Below are 20,876 nucleotides of genomic sequence, written 5' to 3' on the forward strand. Positions count from 1 at the left end.
AAAAAAAAAAAAAAAAAAAAAAAAAAAAAAAAATTAGTACATAAATAAATATGCAAGCATAACAAAATTAAATAGCTGGCGAATACCACAGCTTATTTGTAATTCTGTTTCTTTAGTCCTGGCAGTGACCATGAGGAATAATATAGATGTTTTTCAGAGGCATACTTAAGTAAAGCACATTTTTATGTCACTCACCTCCTTAGCTTCATCTTGAGTAAATGCAAGTCGCTGTTTATTTCCACCATAAATCAGATTAACCTCACTGATACGGGTTGTTCCTTTTCCCCATACATAGATATTTCCAAGTCTCATCTCATTTTTGTTTCTATACCCATCATTCAATACAGTACTTGTTAAAGTTGTCTATAAAGCCAAAGAAAAACAAAGTCTCCATTGAATATTCAAGCAAATAGTCAGAAAATATATAGCTGTGAATTAACATGAATCTCATTGGATAGCAAATAAGTTATTCAAGTATATTATGTAGTGTGCTTTATATAGTGAATCGGGAGTAAAACTCCACACATTATTTAGTAAAATTTAATATAGAAGATATTACACACCTGATTTAAATTGAATTGTATTAAGGTATATAGATTTTTTTCATGTGTGTCTGGAGAGAGAAAAAAATGTAAGTCATTTTCTTTTCAAAGAACAATAATAAACTATAGCATACTTATTTTTCTTCTCAGGCAAAAATGATATATTATATTGATGAATTTCAGGATAAAGTCAAACATACACACAAAACAAATTAAAAAGTTATATCCATGAATTTATCTAAAGACCATCTTGTCAAAATAATATAGCTAACACTTACTAATAACTTTCTATTGTATTTAATTATAATAACAGAAATAATAAAGGAGATGTACATTGCCATTATCATAATAATTACTATTATTAAGGCTATTCTCATTATACAGTGAGGAAATTTGTCACTAGACAAAATATGAAGAAACTTAAAAACACATTATTTTTCTTCTACCTATACAAGAACTGAGGATTTATAAGATGGCAAAAAAAGGTACAGTCATATATATGATGGACTGTCATAGCATAGAAAACCTGATGTTTTTTCCAATTCCTCATCTAATCACACATGGAAAATGCACAAATTGTGGTCCAATTGTGTCATTACTTTTATGAAAATTAACTTGTGAAAAATTTTGCTGATTCCATACTGATATTATGCTATGAAATTTTTTCTATATATTCACATAGAAATGTAGATTTTATTTATTTATGTATGCATGTATGGCTTCATATATGTATTTGTGTTTATGTGTTTGTGAAAGGTGAGTTATTCCACTGTTTTATATTTTGGAGGCAACTTCTCCCACCAGTCTAGAGCTTGTTGCATAGAACACAGACTACATTGCTTACACCTCACATGGAAGATAAGTTTGTCTCTAATTCCTCAGTGTAGGATTACAAGGGCATACAACCATTATTTGAGAAAAAACAAAACAAAACATACAACATACCAAAAAAATAAACCCACCTAGGGGTACAAGTTCTTGCCACAGAAAACAGATTTTCCTGTTTTCAAGGCAAGCCCGTTACTGGTTGAGTTTTTCCCCAACTCTCCGAATATGTACTATTAATGAAATCTTGAGGTGTATCTCATGTCAATGGAGCATATGTAGTGAGAGGCTTAGTTCTTTAGTCTAGGTATTTATGCTGAGATACCATCATGAATACCATGAAAATAAATTTAGCAGTAAGATAGGTTTGAAAGTTAAGATAAAAATAAAACAAGCAAAAACACATTGAATGTTAAAAGGATGAGCAAAATCAATAGCAACACAGTGAGGAGTATGAACTAAGTTCTGGTTTTAGAGTATGTTTCTGCATTCATTATGACACATGGAATATAGCTTACTTTGCTCATTGACCTATCAGGTCAATGCAAATGTCACTGTGCTAGCTTCTTATGTATCTAAACATCTTTATACTAAGAAAGAAAAATTAACCTTTAATTTTTAAACTTTTTATGTGTACTGTTTCCAGCAATTATTAAACTGTTTGAACATTAAATTATATGTCTAGCTTTATGTTCAACTTTTAAAGTGCAATAGTTGACACAGTGTAATTTAAGAATAAGTGCATACTGTCTATCTCTTGACTATCTCAACCTGACTTGCCAGCTTCCCAATAATGACCCAGAGACCTTCCACCTTCATTTCATGTGTGGCTGGAGAAAAAAAAACACATACACACAAACACCAACACCTGATCCTTTCCCAGAGTTCCTATCTGTGACAAAAAGTCCTGCCTTGCCTCTCATGTCCTGTTATAGGCAGTCAGATCATTATTAAATAAATCAGAAGATGATGGTGAAGAATGTTCACAAAATACACAAGTGGATGATAATCCAAGAAAAAGAACAACACCAAGGTCTAGCCTGCATTCAACTCCCCTGAAGGCAAGAAATCGACATTTAAATAATACAAAGACAACCTTTACAAAGTGCACAAGAAAAGATTATCTCAACAGCTGTCATTTACATTTATCTAAATGGAAGAATTACCTATGGACTCTCCATCATCCCAGAACAGAGTTCCTCTTGCTATTTGGTTGTCATCTGCAGCTACTATAAGCTTCATGTAATTCAGTCGACTACAAGAAAAAAATGCAATTCTATGTTTTCAGAGGATATTTTATAATATAGCAGTCATGTAAGAATATGAATTGTAATGGAAGTTAAGAAAACAAAAATCCAAACAGAAAATGAAGAAGTTTACTTCTGTAAAATGAGAAAATGACATGCAGGAAAGAAATTCATCATAGTCAATGCAAAATATCTCAAAAGTTATTTAGCTTTAAGAGTTCACCTACCACCAATTAAACAGAAGTGGACTCATTCATAGTGATTGAAAACACTAGGTTTACAGATACACTTATTTTCATGCATCACTATTTTAATCAGTCTCTCCCTCCCATCCTCCAGTGCTCCCTCTTACTTCCATTCCTCTCTCATATACCAGGGTCAGACACATGTATGTCCAACATTCCACAACTGAGCTGTAGTCTCAGCCTGAGTAATACAGTTTTTTATACATTAAATGTAAAATTTCTTCACATTTTAGTATATAAAATATTCACTTATAAGTGCATATAAATAATAACAAAAAGAACAACTATATAGTTCTAAGTTCATCCTTTTTAACTCATATTACCTCTAGGCTCATGCCTTCATAGGTCTATTTATTAATTAAACAAAGATCACTATATAACAGTGTGTGAGAAGTAACTTGGTTTGACAGCATCAAATTGTTAGAAAAGGCATTTTCTTAACAAACTATTCTTTTCTGTTTTAATATGATAATCACAGATACTGAAATACATCCTATTCTTAAGTTTCCTAACACATCCAGAATTTTACAGCTCAATTTTTCAGTAACTTCACATTTGAATTATAGGTGACAGTTTTCCATGAGTCTTCAACATTTATTGCATGTGGAATGATAATAGCAGCTTTTCTTTTGAAATTATATTTATATTATGGTGAATGCTCCTCTTAAAGCCAAGGATGGACAGGATTATTTACATCAAAAAAAAAAAAAAAAAAAAAAAAAAAACCACGCAACTCCCCAGATCAGCAGATACTCAACTGCCTCAGAGCTTTAAGGGTGCCGGGTGCCGTCTACCAGGATGGCTCTCTTCATCCCATTTGGACTTAGGGAGCAGGGAAAGCTGAAGTTCATCAATAGCCTCATTTTCTACCATGCCGTCTGTTCATAACTACACACCCATGTTACGACAGAAGGATTGGGAGGGGCGGGGGAGCTCAGACATTTCTATTTACTGACATTTTCAGTCAGGTATCTTATAAAGTGCAATTACAGTTCTAAAAATAGTTTACTTACCTGTAATGTGTGTTCTGTGCCGGTTCTTGACATGGGAGAATATAACCTCCCCGGACATGTAGATTTATTGTATCAAAAGGAGCTGAAAATGTTTGACGTTTTCCTCTGACCTTTATGTCTTCCCCCTGGTAATGAGAAAGAAAGGGGGGTAGTGATAAATGACAATGTAATGTAATGTAAGATGTAAGAAAGCACATTTATGAAATCAAATGTTACAATTTTCTACTGAAAAATGAACAAAACACACATTTTAAAAATGTTCTGATTTAAAGTATATCCTAAAGTCCTGGTTACACTTTCATTCTCAGATGTTATTTGGTTTCAGGTTTCCTATACATAGGTCACAAGGTCACAAAAAATGGAGAACTCCATTATTCTTAGAGATCATTTTTGTATAGCCAAAAAAGTCAACAGAACCTTGTCATATGATATTAATTTCCATGTCTATTTGCAAAAATAAATCAATTGTACCATGTTATGTTAGTTTAATTCAAATATAATTAACTCCACATAAGCAATTCAAACTTTTTAAATGGAAAATACACACTCATAAATTATATGAATATATGTATATGTGTGTGTGTCTGTGTGTTTATGTGTGTGTGTTTGTGTGTGTGTCTGTGTGTTTAGTTAACTTCCCCAAATTCTTTCAAAACTCACTGTATGGTAGTCAAACCATCGAGCATTAGGAACATAGCCATTCACACTGGTCTGGTACTGGAATTGAAAAAGAAAGTCATTGAAATAATCTGAAATAAAATTCTAGAATTTTGATAATACAACAAATGATCATACTTACAGGATCAACGACAGGAGTCACCATAAAAGCTGGACCCCATAGGAACTGCCTGTATATTTCCCAGGTTTCCTTATCATCAAAGAACCTTGACGAAAGAATCACACATAATTGAATTAAACCAAATGATTTAATTTCTTCTGAATAACAGAAAATGTTTATTGATATCCTAATTTGCTGTATTTTTTTTGGATTTTTGGTTTTTTATTTATTTTTTAGAATTAACTGGAAACCATGCTCAAAAATATTTAAAACAAAAGGTTATTCTATTACTTGGGACACAATGTTGAGCAGTACAGACATTTTGAGTAAAACCAAAATCCAGGACAGCTCCAGAGAAGCAACCTCCAGGTGCTACAATCTCCTGTCACAGACACAGATGCTTCTCCTGGACCTGTTCCTTCTGACCGTTCCTCAGATGGCTCCACAGACCCTGGACAGCAGGAAACAGCCAACTCTCTTAAGACTGGACAAATATGCCCCATACCCATTCTTGTAGGTTCCCTAGAGACATATGGCACCCAAAGCCAACCAGAAATAGTCAGATATTACGATTACCCTATTCCTGCTTCACCATCACCTTTTTCTATTTTTTTTTCTTTTTTAATTAAACCAAAACAGAGGGATGATAACATTCTGTCTAACCTCCACCCCCACAGTTACCTGGTAACAGCCAGGTAGGCCTAACCCACTATTAAAAGGGCTGTTTGCCCTCTCCTCCGTCTCTTACTCTTCTCTTGCTTCCCTCTTGCTCTTGTTCTCCACTTCCCATTTCCTTCCCGCCTCCTCTCTCCATGTGCTCATAATCACCCTCTATTTCCCTACTCTCTCCCTCTCTCTGCCTTTCTCTGCCTCTACTATCCTCTTAACTCCCCTCCCCATGCCCTGAATAAACTCTATTCTATACTAAAAAACAAAAACAAAAACAAACAATCAAAAAACAAAAAAGATTGTTAAAAAGTACTCGTGCAATTTCATAACAAGGCACTATGGAGGAGAATTTATAGAGGAGAGTTAATACAGGTACTCAAATATTAACTTTGTCTAGTAAATAACAAAATTGAAAGTAGCATTAAGGGACAACTTGCAAAAAGATTATAAAACTTTCAATGCATGGATTTTAAAAAAAAACAATTAACAGAAGAAATTTTAGGACAAGATGTGTAAGTTTACACCTATAATCTGAGGCAAGAGGATTGTCACAAGAAAAAGAAAAATCACTGGGGACAGAAGAGGGGGCAGGTGGGCAACGATTGCCTATCTTAAAGCTCTTCTTATTGGCTGACACGTCATTATGTCATCAAAGATTCTTACATATGTAAGTTGGTGTCTAATACTGAAAATAAATGACCATAGGAAAAAATGTTACATATTCGGAAATAGTCACTAGACAGGGTTATATTATTTAAATTAAACATTAGATTTAGTTTTGCTTTTGTTTCATTAGCAAACTTGCATAGTGGTAAACTGGCCACTGGGGTTTAGCCCTCTCTGAACTCCCCGTGAAACAGAGGCCCGAAGCCCTCTCAGCAGGACGAAAGAACTGTTCAGAATCTATAATCAAAGCCTCAAATGTTAGAGAAGCAAGCAGATTAGCCTGAAACATAAGAGCAGTGTTAGTAGATGGTGAGTGGAGCAACGCCAGGCAGGTGAGCTAAGAACACAACCTCCCTGTTCTTTAAATGGAGGCATACTGTTTTTTACTACAAACTTTATTCGTTTTTTTCTAATTATAATTTCCTTGAGGTTTTATTTTGTCTTTTAGTAATATTCGCAACTGCTAATTGCTTCTAATTATCACATCCTTTTATTGTGCCTCAAACCTTTCTCCACTTTTTTTTTTTTTTTCATTGTAAAATCCTATTGGGTCCAAACAGTGCCTCCTCTATACTGCGTCTATGACTACCCCCTGGAGCATGTTCAACCTACCAGGAATTTGACACATAAAACTGACTTTCCATCTGCTAAGCCTCATCAATTACTAAGAGTTCATCAGCCAGGAGTAGGATTTCCAGTATATTTGCCTATTCCATGTTTGGATTTTGTCTGGCTTGAGCTTGGAGAAACTTTGAATAACACTGTCCAAGTACTGTGAGTTCATTTTTGGAACATCCCTATTGTCTGTAGAAAACAGTTTTCCTGTGGTCATCTGCAGTCTCTCTGGCTCTCACAATCCTTCTATCTAACACACAACGATTGCTGAGCCTTAAGAGGCAGAGGTAGTCCATTTAGGGCTGGCCATACTGCAGTTTCTCATTTTGCTACATCTTTTAATCTTCAATCAAAAGTGAAGGCATACAATTGAAATTTATTATTTTAATAATTTTATTTTGAGGAATAGTTCTTAAGTTATAATAAACAGTTGTGACTTTTTATTAGTTTAACGTTGGTGAAATCTGGAGGCCACCTTGTTTAATTACTCAGTTAATACAGGAGATTTGAGAAACAAAGTGCCTCATGAATAAGTTAAAGAGATTATTTTAAAGTATTACTTATTTAATTATTAGGGGAATTTATATGTTAACTGAATACACAAGTGGGCTTATTAGAATTATTTATGTAAACTCATTATTAGGTAAAAATGTATAATAGAGCATCTATGAAATATTATACTGTAGTAGATAATAGATTAATCAAAGATACTCGTTGAAGAAAAAAATAAAATTCACACTTACTCATGCATTAGGGGTCTGATGACAGTTCCACCATGAATGTGGGCTTCATGCATCTGTGTGTAGAAATAGGGCAGCAACGTGTATCTGATCTCTAAAACTTTCTTTGACATTTGAGCAAAAGTTTCATTCCAGGAAACAGGATCTTGCCTCTGAAACAAAGCACAATGCAAAAATACATTATTAGAGAATAAACGTAGCAAGTTATTAAGTTATGTTCTATATACTATCTTTATTAAAAATCTCCCATGCTGCCTTAATTCTATATTATATGAATAATGAAAGTGGTAGAATATTAGTATTTTAATCAGATAATGAATATTAAATGTAAAGCTTCATTTAATGGAAGTAAACGTATACAAAGTATAGTTCATATTTTAAAAGAAAATAAATATATTGTCAGCTATGCTAATACTCAATGTTGGGTTGCAAAATCCAGAAAGAAAAGATGTGGTTTGCTAGACAAATGTGGTCTGAAATATCAAGAGAAAAGTAGATCTCCTCATATTAGCCTCACACACCACCATGCAGTCTCATATGAAATGAACAGATTAGTGTACTAGCAAAATCACAGGAGGAATGTGCACACTAAGCTTGAATGAATTTCAGTCTCCCTTGGAATATGCACTTCAAGTCAAAGGCGTAATATTAATGGTGCAATACTACTTCATAAATATCCTCACCTGCATTCTCCATAACTCTTACTTATTTGACTTTAACAATTTTTTAATTATAAATGTGCTATAAATAAATCACATTATAATATAATGAAACATTAGAAGAAAGTCTACATATTTAAGCATATATATATATATATTCTCCATAAATATTCCCTAAACCCTCCCTATCCATACCTTTATTAATACCTGTCCTTTTTCTCCAATGTGATAATATCCTAAAAGAGTAGCAAGTTTCTATTACAATGTTCATAGTTCTTCAGAATATTTCTCCATAGTTGCTTGCCTTTAAAATTGCTTCAAAATGTAGTCCTAACTTGCTTTAATTTGATTATTAAGAAAATAAATCCACTCCCCCTAGTTCAAGTAAAATTTGAATAGATCAATCTTTTCTCAACACACTCTCCATCTGTTAATTTGTAAATGTGCTACTACTGTGTCTTTCTGACATTTTCTATTGTCAACCTTGGACTGACCTGCTTTCTTACCAATTATTCTTTTCTCTGAAAATTAACTAAAAAAAAAAAGTTTAGCACAAGCTAGCGAATAATAGTATATTGCCTCTTACTGTTCACGCTTTTCCATCAAATTAATCATTAACACTCAAAACTGCATACAAATAAGTTAATAACTCTCAGTGATTGCCACTGCCCAGAAATCTGCTCCTACTAATCATGCTATGTTTTCTTGTTTCTCTTATTTCTAAACTTGTCTTTTCAATATTTGCTTTTAGATCTTCCTATTTAATTCATTATTGCAAATGCGCCATACTTCAAATTAATTCAGTTTCAAGTTGAAATTTTTTGATGTAACTGTGTCCCAGTTTGAAATACGTTCTACAGTAAAACATTTTTTTTCCCCTAACTCTTCCAAAATCATATCGATCAGCTATAGTATGTGTGTTCTGTAAGCAAGCCATGTTTTCTTGGTACAATTCAGACCATACTTATTACTACTTCATAAATATTAAAAGATTTGAAGTATTCATTGTAACATTGTCAAGTAAAATATAATTGAAGTGACAACAAACAACATAAAGCTGCATAGGGAAAAGTAAGTGAAACAAAATTGATATAAATGTAGTAATTACATACTCTAGTAAATTGAATGTTGTGATTTCTTGAATATGGATAAAAGGCTCCAACTTGCATCCACCGAGCACAGAGGTGATATTCTGAGTTGTTAAAGAAACCACAGATATCTGCTCCAACCTAAAAGATAGTTATACTTAATGCATATCAAGTACTGTAAATAAATAGGTAGACTACAAATATAAACTGAACAGATCTACTTACATATGGCATCCCAAAAAGATTAAATTCCAGCATACCTAAAAATTAGAATAAAATTTTACATTAATATTTTCATTTATTTTAGTATTTTACTTTTATCAGTGAAGATGTTCTCTTTGTATATTAGTTCTTAGAAATGAAATATTTTGGTATTAATAATAAATTATTCTCTTATAAAACTTATAATAATTGTTATTGTACTCATGAGTGCTAATGATATTCTTAAAAATAAGAGATCATATGTGTTAAGATAATAACACTATAACATAACTTAAACACAAATAAGCTATAAATGTAACATAATAACATAAGACTAAGTAGAAGTGCTTTGTTTTAATTTTACTTTTTAAAATAAATGGTTTTTTTGCTGGTATTTAGTCATTTATAGTCATTTATTTTACCATATGGAACAAACACAATTCCTTTTATTAAGTAATAAAACCAATGAGAACTTCAATAAAATAAATACATATAATTTCTCATCTTTTTGATAAAGATATTCTAAGTGTGGTTTGAATCTATCACTACTCAATAATGTTTAAGTCTATAATCAAAAGAGTGTCTGTTCCTGGTTTGAAATGTATAGCCTTTTGCCATGTATTTACTGTCACAAAATATTTTAGTTGAATGTTTTTTCCTTTACCATCTCTCAGTGATTTTTATTCTCTAGCATATAATATATCCTAATTTCTTTCTTTGCTTTAGAATACTGTCTCTTCAAGCTCTTTCATTTTTCAACCTGGAAACAAACTAAAAGGGATAAAGATATTTCTATCTAAATCTAGCTGTGTATCATCAGTCATTTACTTCTCTTAAATATCCTTGATTATATCTGCCTGACGAGCAACAATTCAGTGGTGTCCTGTTTCACAAAAATGCTTATATTGTAAATCTTACAATTTAACAATGATACTTACCTAGTACAAAACAAAGTAAATATTTTCTTGAAAAGTATAAAAAGTACTGATAGAAAATAATTATCACATACCAATGAGTGATTTTTCCAAATTATCCCAGTTTGCATAGTTGTCTCCCAACCAGTGTCCCCCCCATCGACCAGCTGTGGGATAAGTGGACCGAGAAATGACTATCCCTCGAAGACCAGTGGTGTTCCTTAATGCACTGTACAATGAAGACATAGGTTCCATGTTTACATCATGCATTTTCCTTAAATATTTCTGGTTTGCTTTTTTAAAAAGAGTCTCTCTGTGTAGTCCTCACTGCTCAGGAACTTGCTTTATATACCAGACTTGCCTCAAACTCAAATATCTGCTTTCCTGGTGCCAGAGTTAGAAGCTTATGTCACAATGACTGTCTTAAATAATTCTACTGAGACAACCTTAAAAAACAAACTATCTACTTTATGGTACAGGTTTCCTGTTACAGGTAACACTTCACTCACTGTATACTAAAACTCTTCCAGACATGACATTTTTCTTCTCTTCTAACATTTACTAGAGTGAAATGCACATTTAACATGAAAATTTTCTTTTTGAACTTTTATTGAGTGTAAGTTAACTATAAATAACATTAACTAAGCTTATAATCAAATAGAGCATATAAGTCTAAATGTATAACAGTGTAGCTCATCTTCTCAGTTATACCTTATTCATATTTTTGTACATATAACTCTGAAGAATATATTTGCTAAAGCACCCTTTGCATAACAGCATACAAAGAATGGGAAACTTTAATGAATTATTTGTTTTTTTAAAAAGCAATCATTGTACTTTACTTCTGTAATTTATCGCTAGTCAAATCTCATCAAAAAATGTATTTTACAAATGTGTTTATAGTAACTCTTCTTTTTCTCTTCTATCCTTAGAGAGTATTGTTAATGACTTTGACTATTGAAATATTTTTCAGTTTAAAATATAATGCAAAGATACATTAATTTGTACTATCTGCATCTTTTTCACTTTTCATTTTTCATCTTTCAACAGGCAAGAACTTCCTTACCTATCCCTCTCTGATAAGCATATATATGTATATATAACATATACATATGACATAAATATATATATATATATATATATATATATATATATACACTAGCATATATGTATATGTAGCATATATATGTGGGATACACATATATATGATATGTATATGTATGTATCAGGCTATATATATATATATATATATATGCTAACACACACATATATGACACATACATGTGACATTAAAATGGCCTAAAATTTTTGGACTGACAAGAAAAAATTAAAAAGTAATAACATAATAATGATAAATAGACTGGCTGATTGCTTACCTAATTGAGGGAAATGAAAATTTTTTTCTAAAATTTATGAAAGAAGTAATTGACAAAGAACAATTGAAATGGAAAGAAATTCCTCAAGACTCTTTAAAGTATTGAAGCTTGAAGCTTATATCATCAATATGAATTAAACCAGTAAAGCAGAGGAGAAAATTACAAACATAACTTACTCCAGAGTGGGTTTAACTTGTGACCATCCATATAAATTGTGCACATCATAATGCAAAACTGATGATCCATCACTAAGGATATGTTCCGTTTCCATGCACATAGTTCGAAAATGTAACCCCTCATTTCTTTTTGTGAGTTCTGGGAAAACCAGGGAAAATATAGTAAAAATTTGAAGACCATGACTTGAAATATGTACCTCACAACTACATATGCATTAATTTAAATCTTCAGATTTATTTTATTAATGACATAATAGATTATTATGAGGTACAAAATAATGTTTGAATTCATGAATAAAGTGGATACTAATGAACTCGGGCTCAGCATCACAATGATCCCTCAAAGTTTTCAACAATATGTTATGGTGAATATGTGAAAAAACTGTTCTTACAAATATTCTTAAATACTATAGACCTTAGTTAGCTATATTTACCTGATGTGCCATAGTAAACGCATATACTTTCTACCAACTGTTAAAATTTCATTCATTCATATGTTCTTAGGGTAAACAAATTATGAGATTTTAATTAATGATTTTAATCATTTGTACACTTTATGTATACTAATTTTAAAATCTATAGTAATCTGTGGAATTGTACATGAAACTTTATAAATACCTAAATTATGAGTACATTGTCAGTTTTAAAATTTATATTTATTTTTTATGTATGTGCACATGCACACAAGGTCAGCAAGTAGTGTTGGATCCTCTGGAGGTGGGGTTATATAGACAGTGTTTAGCTACTGCAGAAGACTGCTAAGAACAAAACTTTGGTCATCTGAAAGAGCAGTAGGCACCCTACCATTAACCCATCACTCCTTTGCTAAAATTCCTATTGATTTTTATTCAGATAAATAACAAATGTGGATTGAATACATTTTCATTAAAATAATCCACAAATATCATAACCAAAACTGCCCTTGTGTTCAACAATCTTAGTGTTTGCAACTTCCTTTCAGACATTAGCTGTCAGTAGACCACAAATGGTAGAAAATGATAACTTTCTTCCAATTTCCCCTTCCCAGGAAAAATTGCTAAGCAATTTTTAATGAATAAAGGAATTAATAATTTAATTTAGAAAATTATTATAAAACCATAAAAAGAAGTTGAATTAAATTAGAATTATGAGTACAGAAATAAAACATTCACTTTTGTCTTCAAAAGAGTGTTGAGCTATTGGATATTGGACATGAGGTTGAACATATTGGTCTGTGTGACCGACCATTGAAATTTTAGGATAAATTTATAATTTACTATAACTTGAGGTCTGTGAAAACAATAAGCAATACTAATGATACAATATTATAAAAAAGTATAACCATCAAATTGTACCTGGAAAATAAGGTGGATAATTTAGTATATCATTTCTGCATTTATTTGTAACTGTTCCATTTACAAAGCTGGAAGGTTCATTCATGTCCTTAAAGAGAAAACAACAAGTTGAATAAATAATTTGGTAGGACAAGCTTATAATTCTAGACCTCAGGAGAGTGAGTTGCTGCTGTCATTATCTTTAGGCAATGGGCATTATCTGGGAAGTAGAGAGTACTATAGTAATTTATTTGGAGTGTTTGAGTACAAATAAGTTAAAGAAGTTTAAAGTGCTTTTTATTTCCTCCATATTTCAAAATTATAAAACATTTCATTAAAATGCCTGGCTTATCTCAGAATATTCAAAGGGGTTTCTATAATTTATGCCTCATTAGAGAAACAGAAAATACTGTATTTTTCATGTAGATTCACGCAAATAAGACCGAATTGAACATTATGCTCCCATAATACAATTTGTGATCGTATATGTCTTATAACCTCCACTCCCTCTAACCCTACTTCAAACTGACATCACTTGTTTTATGTTTGAAAATACAAGGTGTAGTTTACTATGTAAACAACTTTAAGGGACATCTTTGTACTTGATCTCAGCCACAGAGCCAATAAGCAACAAGTAGCCCCTCTACTAATCACATGGATTATAGTCTCTGTAGTCAAGTAAAAAGAACAGATACTTTAAATCTCATGAAATGACTTACTCCACTTGAGAAAAAAATCATCTTTTCTGACCCATGTTTAATTGTCAAGGACATGTTTATGAAGTATTTCTTATACTTCAAATGCTTGAATATCCAATGAACGATTTTGAATTATATATTATGCATCATGGAATTTTGTATCATATAGGTAGGTTTATAGATTAAATTTTCCTTAGTTAAAGACTAGGTAAATGCAAGTATCTATGTTCAAGGCATCGCAAAAATCAATCCCAATCAAAAAAACTAGTCAAGAATTATGTACATTCTCCTGGATTAAATATTTGCCTGTAAAAAAGTAGATTCTTTTTATTCTATCTCAAAATGATTAAATTTCTAACAAAATTGTGAAGTTTCTTCTAAAATAAGTAAAAACATTACCTTTATTAGTATTTGAGTGTGACATTTTGTGCAAGGTAAAATAAAGTGATTGGTAATGTATTTTTCATAATTAAAAGTGGAGGCTACTTTCTTAAGTTGAAAAACCCAGGAAATAAAAGTCATAAGTATATATATTGAAAATTTAAAGGTCTATTCTAGCAGACTTTTGTACAGCAATGTTCAGCAACAAAAGAGTGAACTAAGCTACAAGTCTATACAGGCATTGTAACATTTGCAAAACCACTACAGAATAAACATAAGAAAAAAATCTTAAAAGCTCACGTACAATCCACAAGCCATCAAACTTCATTTTTTCATTGTAGAAATCATAAATTTCTCTTGCCCACCACTCTGATGTGGAATTCCTAAAGAAGTCTGGAAAGGCTACGTGTGCTCTGGAAGCCTACACAAAAGAGAATGGAGATGCATGCTCTTACTGAAAAAGTCCTCAGACAATGCATATGTCACCAGAAATTTGTTTTCAGACTCTCTAGTTACACATGAGTAATGATGAACGTAGCTTCTCTCCAACATCCAATGGCAATGCGGACAGGGATGAAATTGCAAAGAGGAAGAAAGTGTGCCTCCCAATCATAAGTGAGTGACGAGAGAACAGCTCCAGGATCTTGTGGAAAATGGGGTCCATGATTCTGAGTCTGAGGAGGCAGATGACTACAAGCATCTTTTTTTTTTTTTTTGACAAAAGAATTTCACAAGAATTGTGAAAGCTCGAGCCAGATTAAATTCAAACATAGAAAAGGGAAGAACACAAACCTCCAACCCACAAACTGAGGAGGTTTTTCACCATGGGTGTTTGCTGGGAGAAGGAGACCCAGGTAAAAACTCGGGGTCTTTGTGATAGCTTGTGTCTTAAAACCTATTCTCTACAAGATAAGCATGATAATCCTTCCCTTTTATCACCACACAATCTAGGAGTAGTGTGCTGAGTCCTTGGGGTAATCAAAGTAAACTAAAGTATCATAGCTATAATATCTCATGTTAAGTGAATGAAAGAAAAAAAAAAAAAAGAAATCAGAAGGAAAGGTCATGAATTGATCCTTGGTATGGTAGAGGGAGAAGTTTATTGTAGATAATGGGAGAGCATAGGAGGGACATTCTGGAGAGTCTGGAGTGGACATAATCATGGGCTATGCGAGGAGAAGGGTAGGGGAAATAGGAGGCAAAAGCGAGTCAGGGAGCAGCTGCAGCACATTACATATAGAAGGAAAGTTGGGGAAAATGCAGCCCAGCCCCTTGGCTGGAAAACTCCAGGGTAAGGTATGATTTATGCCAGCCAGAGGGTCCTGTAGCTAGTGAGTGAGGGATTCCAGCTGGAGCCTGGCAAGCCAGAGTCACTTTGATGTGATAAATAGGCATCTTAACCTTTTGACCTGAGTTTGAAACCTAATATGAACACTTGCGATATGATAAAAATCCTAAATGCAATCTAAATCTTACAGTCCCTTCATCTAGTTATTCATGAGTCTTAGTATACAGGAAAAGTCAGGTAAAGAAAATGAAAAACAGTCCAGTGGAAAATATTTTTAAAAAAGCTTTCTCCTTTTAAAGGAAAATCTTAAAATTCAAGTATATGCTAATGTAATATTTAATTTCAAAATCTGAATTTTGGAATTTAGCAATATAAGACTTACATTAACAGCTTCATCTTCTGTTATAGTCTCATCTATTGTAATATTAGGTAAATCTGGCCAAACCTGTAAAAAAGTAGTAATGGAATAATATTTCAAGATGAATAGGGTATGGTTGTTAAATAAACTGGGAATATATTATTAGAGGCAAAATCCAACATTTACATTTCTGCCCCTATAATCCCTATACTTAAAACTTATCCATTTTTTTATAATATTTATAAATCTAGAGAAAAATGTCTGAAATATGTATATTTTCTTCATCCACATTCCCTGAATTTTGGCATGTACTATAACCACCGTGACTGTGATAGAATCATTTACCTGGTGGTCAGACTCTGCTTGAACTCAATGCTTTTATCACTAATACCATAACTTGGATCCAACAACATATAGGAGGAAATACAGGAAAACTATAGGAAAAAAATTTGACTTTAATAAATTATGTCATCAACATAGGAATTTGGAAATTTTATTTTATTTTAAATGTTACTATTAGATTTTTTTCAAGAGTATTAAAGAAAAAAACCTTTCTAATCAAGGGACCTAAAACAAGCCCGAGGTTCTAGGACGTGTGCTACTCACAGAAGTCAGAGAAAACAACTAACCCTGATCCCTAAGCTTTAAAGCCCAGAGATGGCAAAAATCGCAATTTGACTTATCACTCTTTCAACCCAATTTGTACAGAAAAATAGTTTCCTTGTCTGGGAAACTCCCTCCTTCCTACTGTAGGCTACAGTCTCTGACGTGTTATCTTATACCCTCAGGGTTGTCCTGCTGGTTCCTCCCATACCAGCGAAGGTCTTATCTTGCTGTAGAGGTCAATATCACTTTTTATTCTTTATTTCTGCCATTCTTTTTTTTTTTTTTTTTTTTGGTTTTTCGAGACAGGGTTTCTCTGTATAGTCCTGGCTGTCCTGGAGCTCACTTTGTAGACCAGGCTGGCCTCGAACTCAGAAATCCGCCTGCCTCTGCCTCCCGAGTGCTGGGATTAAAGGCGTGTGCCACCACGCCCGGCTACTGCCATTCTTTTTAATCCTTAAAAATACTACATGGGAATCGAATCCAGATATTTCCATGACTCTCTTGGATCTGAGTATCACTGGAAGGTTCAGAGAATGACTTTCCTTATTCACTTTAGTCAGATAGGTTTAATCCTCAAACAAAATAACAACAAAACCTAAACCATTACTCTTTTTTATCAATGAGTTGCTTTTTGCAAAAGTAAGAATACATAAGTATTTGTCACAGCATAACATCAGGAGCAGCTACTCCACTATGGGAAGCTTCATTATAAAACACAAAACAAATTGAAATTCTTCATAGAACAAAATTTAATGATAAAATATTTAGTTTTAGGATTTGTATGAATTCCTTATTTGTGTCTAACTTTTCAGATTTAAATCAGATAGTACATATAACATTTTAATTATTAAATATATATTTTATCTCTCATTCTGAATGTTTTAAAGTATTTAAAGAAATAAAATATCTAGCATTATCAAAATTATTCAAGTTAACAGTATTGAATACCTTTGCCCAGCAAATGTCATTTGTGTTAGGCCATTTGACAAAAACATCTTTCTGTATTCCTCTTTCGAAGGCAGGATAAGGCTGTGTTTCATTTCCTGAAATTGCTGGATCCTAAGATTAAAAGAACAACACAAAATTAAAACAAATTATATACTGAGCCAATCTCCAATGTGTTGGGTAGCCAGTCAGAGACACTGTAACTTTCTACCTTTGCATTATTACAACCTTCCGCTCCCAGTTGAAGAAATGGCCAAGCAACAATACCACAGCAATATACTAAAAATTACTCAAAACAATCGGTTCAGACCTCAAGCAAGCTTACTGAATGCTTTTTGGTTTCAATTTTACCTGATGAATTTTTTAGTTGTCTAGCTTTCTCCATAAAAATATATTGATAAACTTAACTTTACACTGATCATTTTTATTCATCCCAGAGGAAAACAAATTTTAAATGAGAAAAACAGAAGACATTCAAAAGAACATCTAAAATTTATAATGGAACAAATATATCTAGCCTCATTTGTCTAAGTTGAAGCCATTTATGACTAGAGTGGTGAGGACAGCATATTTTGCTTTTAGTGTCTGTCATGTGACTTTGTAATTATTCATTGAACGTATTCTCAGGTAGCTGGAAATAGCCTAAGTAAATACAATAAAATATTAATAGGAAAAATTGCCAATAGATAGGAGTAGAGTTTGAGAATTGTTTTCATTATTTAAATTTTGTATTTATGTATGGTTTGTGTGTGTGTGTGTGTGTGTGTGTGTGCCTGTCTGTGTGTGTGTGTCACTGCCATGGGTGCTGAAGAGGCCAGAAGAGATCAAAACTGGGCTTTCCCCAAAACAAGTAAGTTCTTTTAATTACTGAGTTATCACCAGACTCCAAGTCCAAAGGTGCCCTTCTTTTTCTTTTTAAAGTCTTTCATACCCTCATTTTAAAAAGTAAATATAAACAAATAATAGAATTTCCTTAAAAATTGGTACTGACCAGTATAATAATATATTTCATTCCCTCTCTTCTTATTTTTTCAACAAACTGAGGAAGAGTCTTGAATCGCTCCCCAATTGTGAAGTCTAGTTGCCTTTCCATATAATTGATGTCTGTATACTGAACATCCTAAAATAGAAAATAGTAACAATTTGCAAGAGCAGTTTGGAGGTTGTGTCTTGTATAGCCTGTATAGTAATACCTGCATTAAAGAAGTTAGAAAAGGAGACAAAGAATGAAAAAATAGACTAAAAACAATTTTATATGCATAATAGTTTGGTCAACGGTTAAAAAATAATTTTATTTGAGAAGTAAACATTCTAAATAAAAAATACTTCATGTTGGATTCCATGAATGGAAAACTGAGACAAAAGGATTTTAATGCAATGAAATTATGGTAATATGATCACTTAAGAACTGAAATTTCAATGCATATACAAAAACTGCTTTTGTCATCATGTTAACCATAAATCACATCAAGATAATTTACTTAATTTTAGCAATAACAAAAGAAACAAAGTATTTAAAATTTTATCAATTATTATTAATGTTTTGATCTTACATAATTTAAATTGATTTTTGAAATAAGTTAAATGATTAATTGTTTATATTTTAATATTTGGAAATATTTTAAAGCACCAAGAAATTTACTATCAGAAATCTCAAATGATTCTTAAACAACTAATTTGACAATTATTTTCTGTCAATCTACACTTTCCTAAATTATTACAGTATATGTAAACTTTTTAACTGTCATACTAGGGTAATACTAGAAAATATCATTTCAAATACTTATTTGCACGTGTGTAATTATTTTTCTGACAGTAATGCATTCAGCAATATTCGATTCTGTTATAGAGCCAATGTTATATATATAGTGAGATTCTTAATGTAAAATGAGCTGTTACATTGATAACCTTATATACTGGTGTACTTATATGTTACAAGAATTCTTTAATATAGTTTACATTGGTTTCCTGATAATTGTGGAAACAACATACTCTGTAAAGTCTGCCACTCAGCCTTATCTATTCCAACTATATACCTTAGGCTTCCATTCACACAGCTCATGTTAAACTTCTTCAAACTTGTCACATTAAGTGATTCTACAGTTTACTCAAACATAGAGACCACAGAACGCATATGACTAAGCCATCCACATCGTATGCTATACAAAATTGTAAAGATGTTTGTTTAGAACAGTTCAGGATCTTTAAAGTAGGAAAGTGAGCATAAGGGGAATATTATAGCTCCATACTTCTGTATCTGACAAAAACATGCAAAAAGCCCTGCTTCCAATTCCTAAGATGCTACTGAAATATGAGCATTACTTCCAAATGTTTAATGTAATCCCAAAGAATATAGTTTTTAAATATTTCCTCCTGTCAATACGAAATACACATGTTATTGATATACGTACATAGGGGATTTGAGCAGCTTTCATTTCATCATACAGTTGCTCAATCTCTGAAGTATTTCTGTATCCATAACGACATAATTGGAATCCTAGAGCCCAGTAAGGTGGCATGACTGGAAAGCCAATTACCTTTGAAAATATTATAAGTTAGATAAAAGAAATACTTTACACTGTATTTCAAAATTACAAAAAAAAACTTTGTAATTTTTAAATAAATATCCATTCATACTTCATGATATTGCTTTGTTGCAACTTCTGGGGTTGGTCCCAAAAACATGTAAAAATCCAAGATGCCACCAATTGTGCGGTAGGTTAGAGCAGGCGTTGGCTGGAATGTAACATCTGAAAATCCAAAATAAGACTTAAGTTTTTATCTGCAAGAGATTTTTGTCATTAGATCACATTTACCTATTTTATATGAGAAATTTATCAAATGATAGCTTTACCCATTCCATTGCTGTTCAGTAACAGAACTCCATGAGCATTGCCCTCATCCTCCAAAGCCATGTAATAGGGATGGAATCCATAGGAATTAAGTTTATACTGAAATTTAAGAAACATAATGTGTATTTAGGAACAATAAGGTATGAGCTAACTCAATATAGCTTAAATTCAGTAGCATAAAGCTTCAAGTTAATGTATTCCTGATTATCAAATTCAACTACACTTGAATAAAATAAATGCATTTTATTTAAGTATTTTCTTTTATTTGAATTGATATTTCTATAGAGTGTGCGATTAAATAAGAAAATATGTAATATCCATAAATTATGTGATAGTAACTGCCAAGCAATCCTGATGTTAGAGTAGTTGGTTCTTGCAGAAAGTTAGATATCTCACTTTATTTGTAAGTTAACACTAATCCTAAAATAAAATGTCCTGGAAATAAACCTAATGATGTAAGTAATCAAACTGTCAAGGACAATAAGTTTATAAAAATAGACTTCCATATTCAGAATGCAATTTCTATTTTCAAACACAAATTTTAGTAATATATTAGCATGTGAAATGAAGATCAAATTAATCAAATAATAGCTATTTTAATATTAAAGAGTTCTTTTGAACTAATTTTGATATAACTTTCTTTTGAATAGATGTTGATATATTTTCAGTATGGTAAAGATA

The 20,876-nt window shown here is 32.0% G+C and overlaps 1 protein-coding gene across 1 annotated transcript in view; it reads right to left on the reverse strand.

Moving 5' to 3' along the window:
- Window positions 1-20,876, reverse strand: part of Si (sucrase-isomaltase) — a 69,000-nt gene that overhangs the window by 3,338 nt on the left and 44,786 nt on the right. The window contains exons 29-47 of the mRNA XM_021196304.1: window positions 20,198-20,294; window positions 19,981-20,093; window positions 19,755-19,880; window positions 18,335-18,463; window positions 17,347-17,457; window positions 15,817-15,879; window positions 14,451-14,567; window positions 13,089-13,176; window positions 11,755-11,893; window positions 10,298-10,431; window positions 9,313-9,347; window positions 9,112-9,228; window positions 7,344-7,492; window positions 4,672-4,756; window positions 4,533-4,589; window positions 3,873-3,997; window positions 2,534-2,622; window positions 564-613; window positions 196-363 (exon numbers count right to left, since the gene is read on the reverse strand). Of these exons, the coding sequence (XP_021051963.1) occupies window positions 196-363; window positions 564-613; window positions 2,534-2,622; window positions 3,873-3,997; window positions 4,533-4,589; window positions 4,672-4,756; window positions 7,344-7,492; window positions 9,112-9,228; window positions 9,313-9,347; window positions 10,298-10,431; window positions 11,755-11,893; window positions 13,089-13,176; window positions 14,451-14,567; window positions 15,817-15,879; window positions 17,347-17,457; window positions 18,335-18,463; window positions 19,755-19,880; window positions 19,981-20,093; window positions 20,198-20,294 (1,992 nt within the window). The remainder of the gene's footprint in view (window positions 1-195; window positions 364-563; window positions 614-2,533; window positions 2,623-3,872; window positions 3,998-4,532; window positions 4,590-4,671; window positions 4,757-7,343; window positions 7,493-9,111; window positions 9,229-9,312; window positions 9,348-10,297; window positions 10,432-11,754; window positions 11,894-13,088; window positions 13,177-14,450; window positions 14,568-15,816; window positions 15,880-17,346; window positions 17,458-18,334; window positions 18,464-19,754; window positions 19,881-19,980; window positions 20,094-20,197; window positions 20,295-20,876) is intronic.

This window comes from Mus pahari, chromosome 4 (genome assembly GCF_900095145.1).
Source record: "Mus pahari chromosome 4, PAHARI_EIJ_v1.1, whole genome shotgun sequence".
NCBI classification, from domain to species: Eukaryota; Metazoa; Chordata; class Mammalia; order Rodentia; family Muridae; genus Mus; species Mus pahari.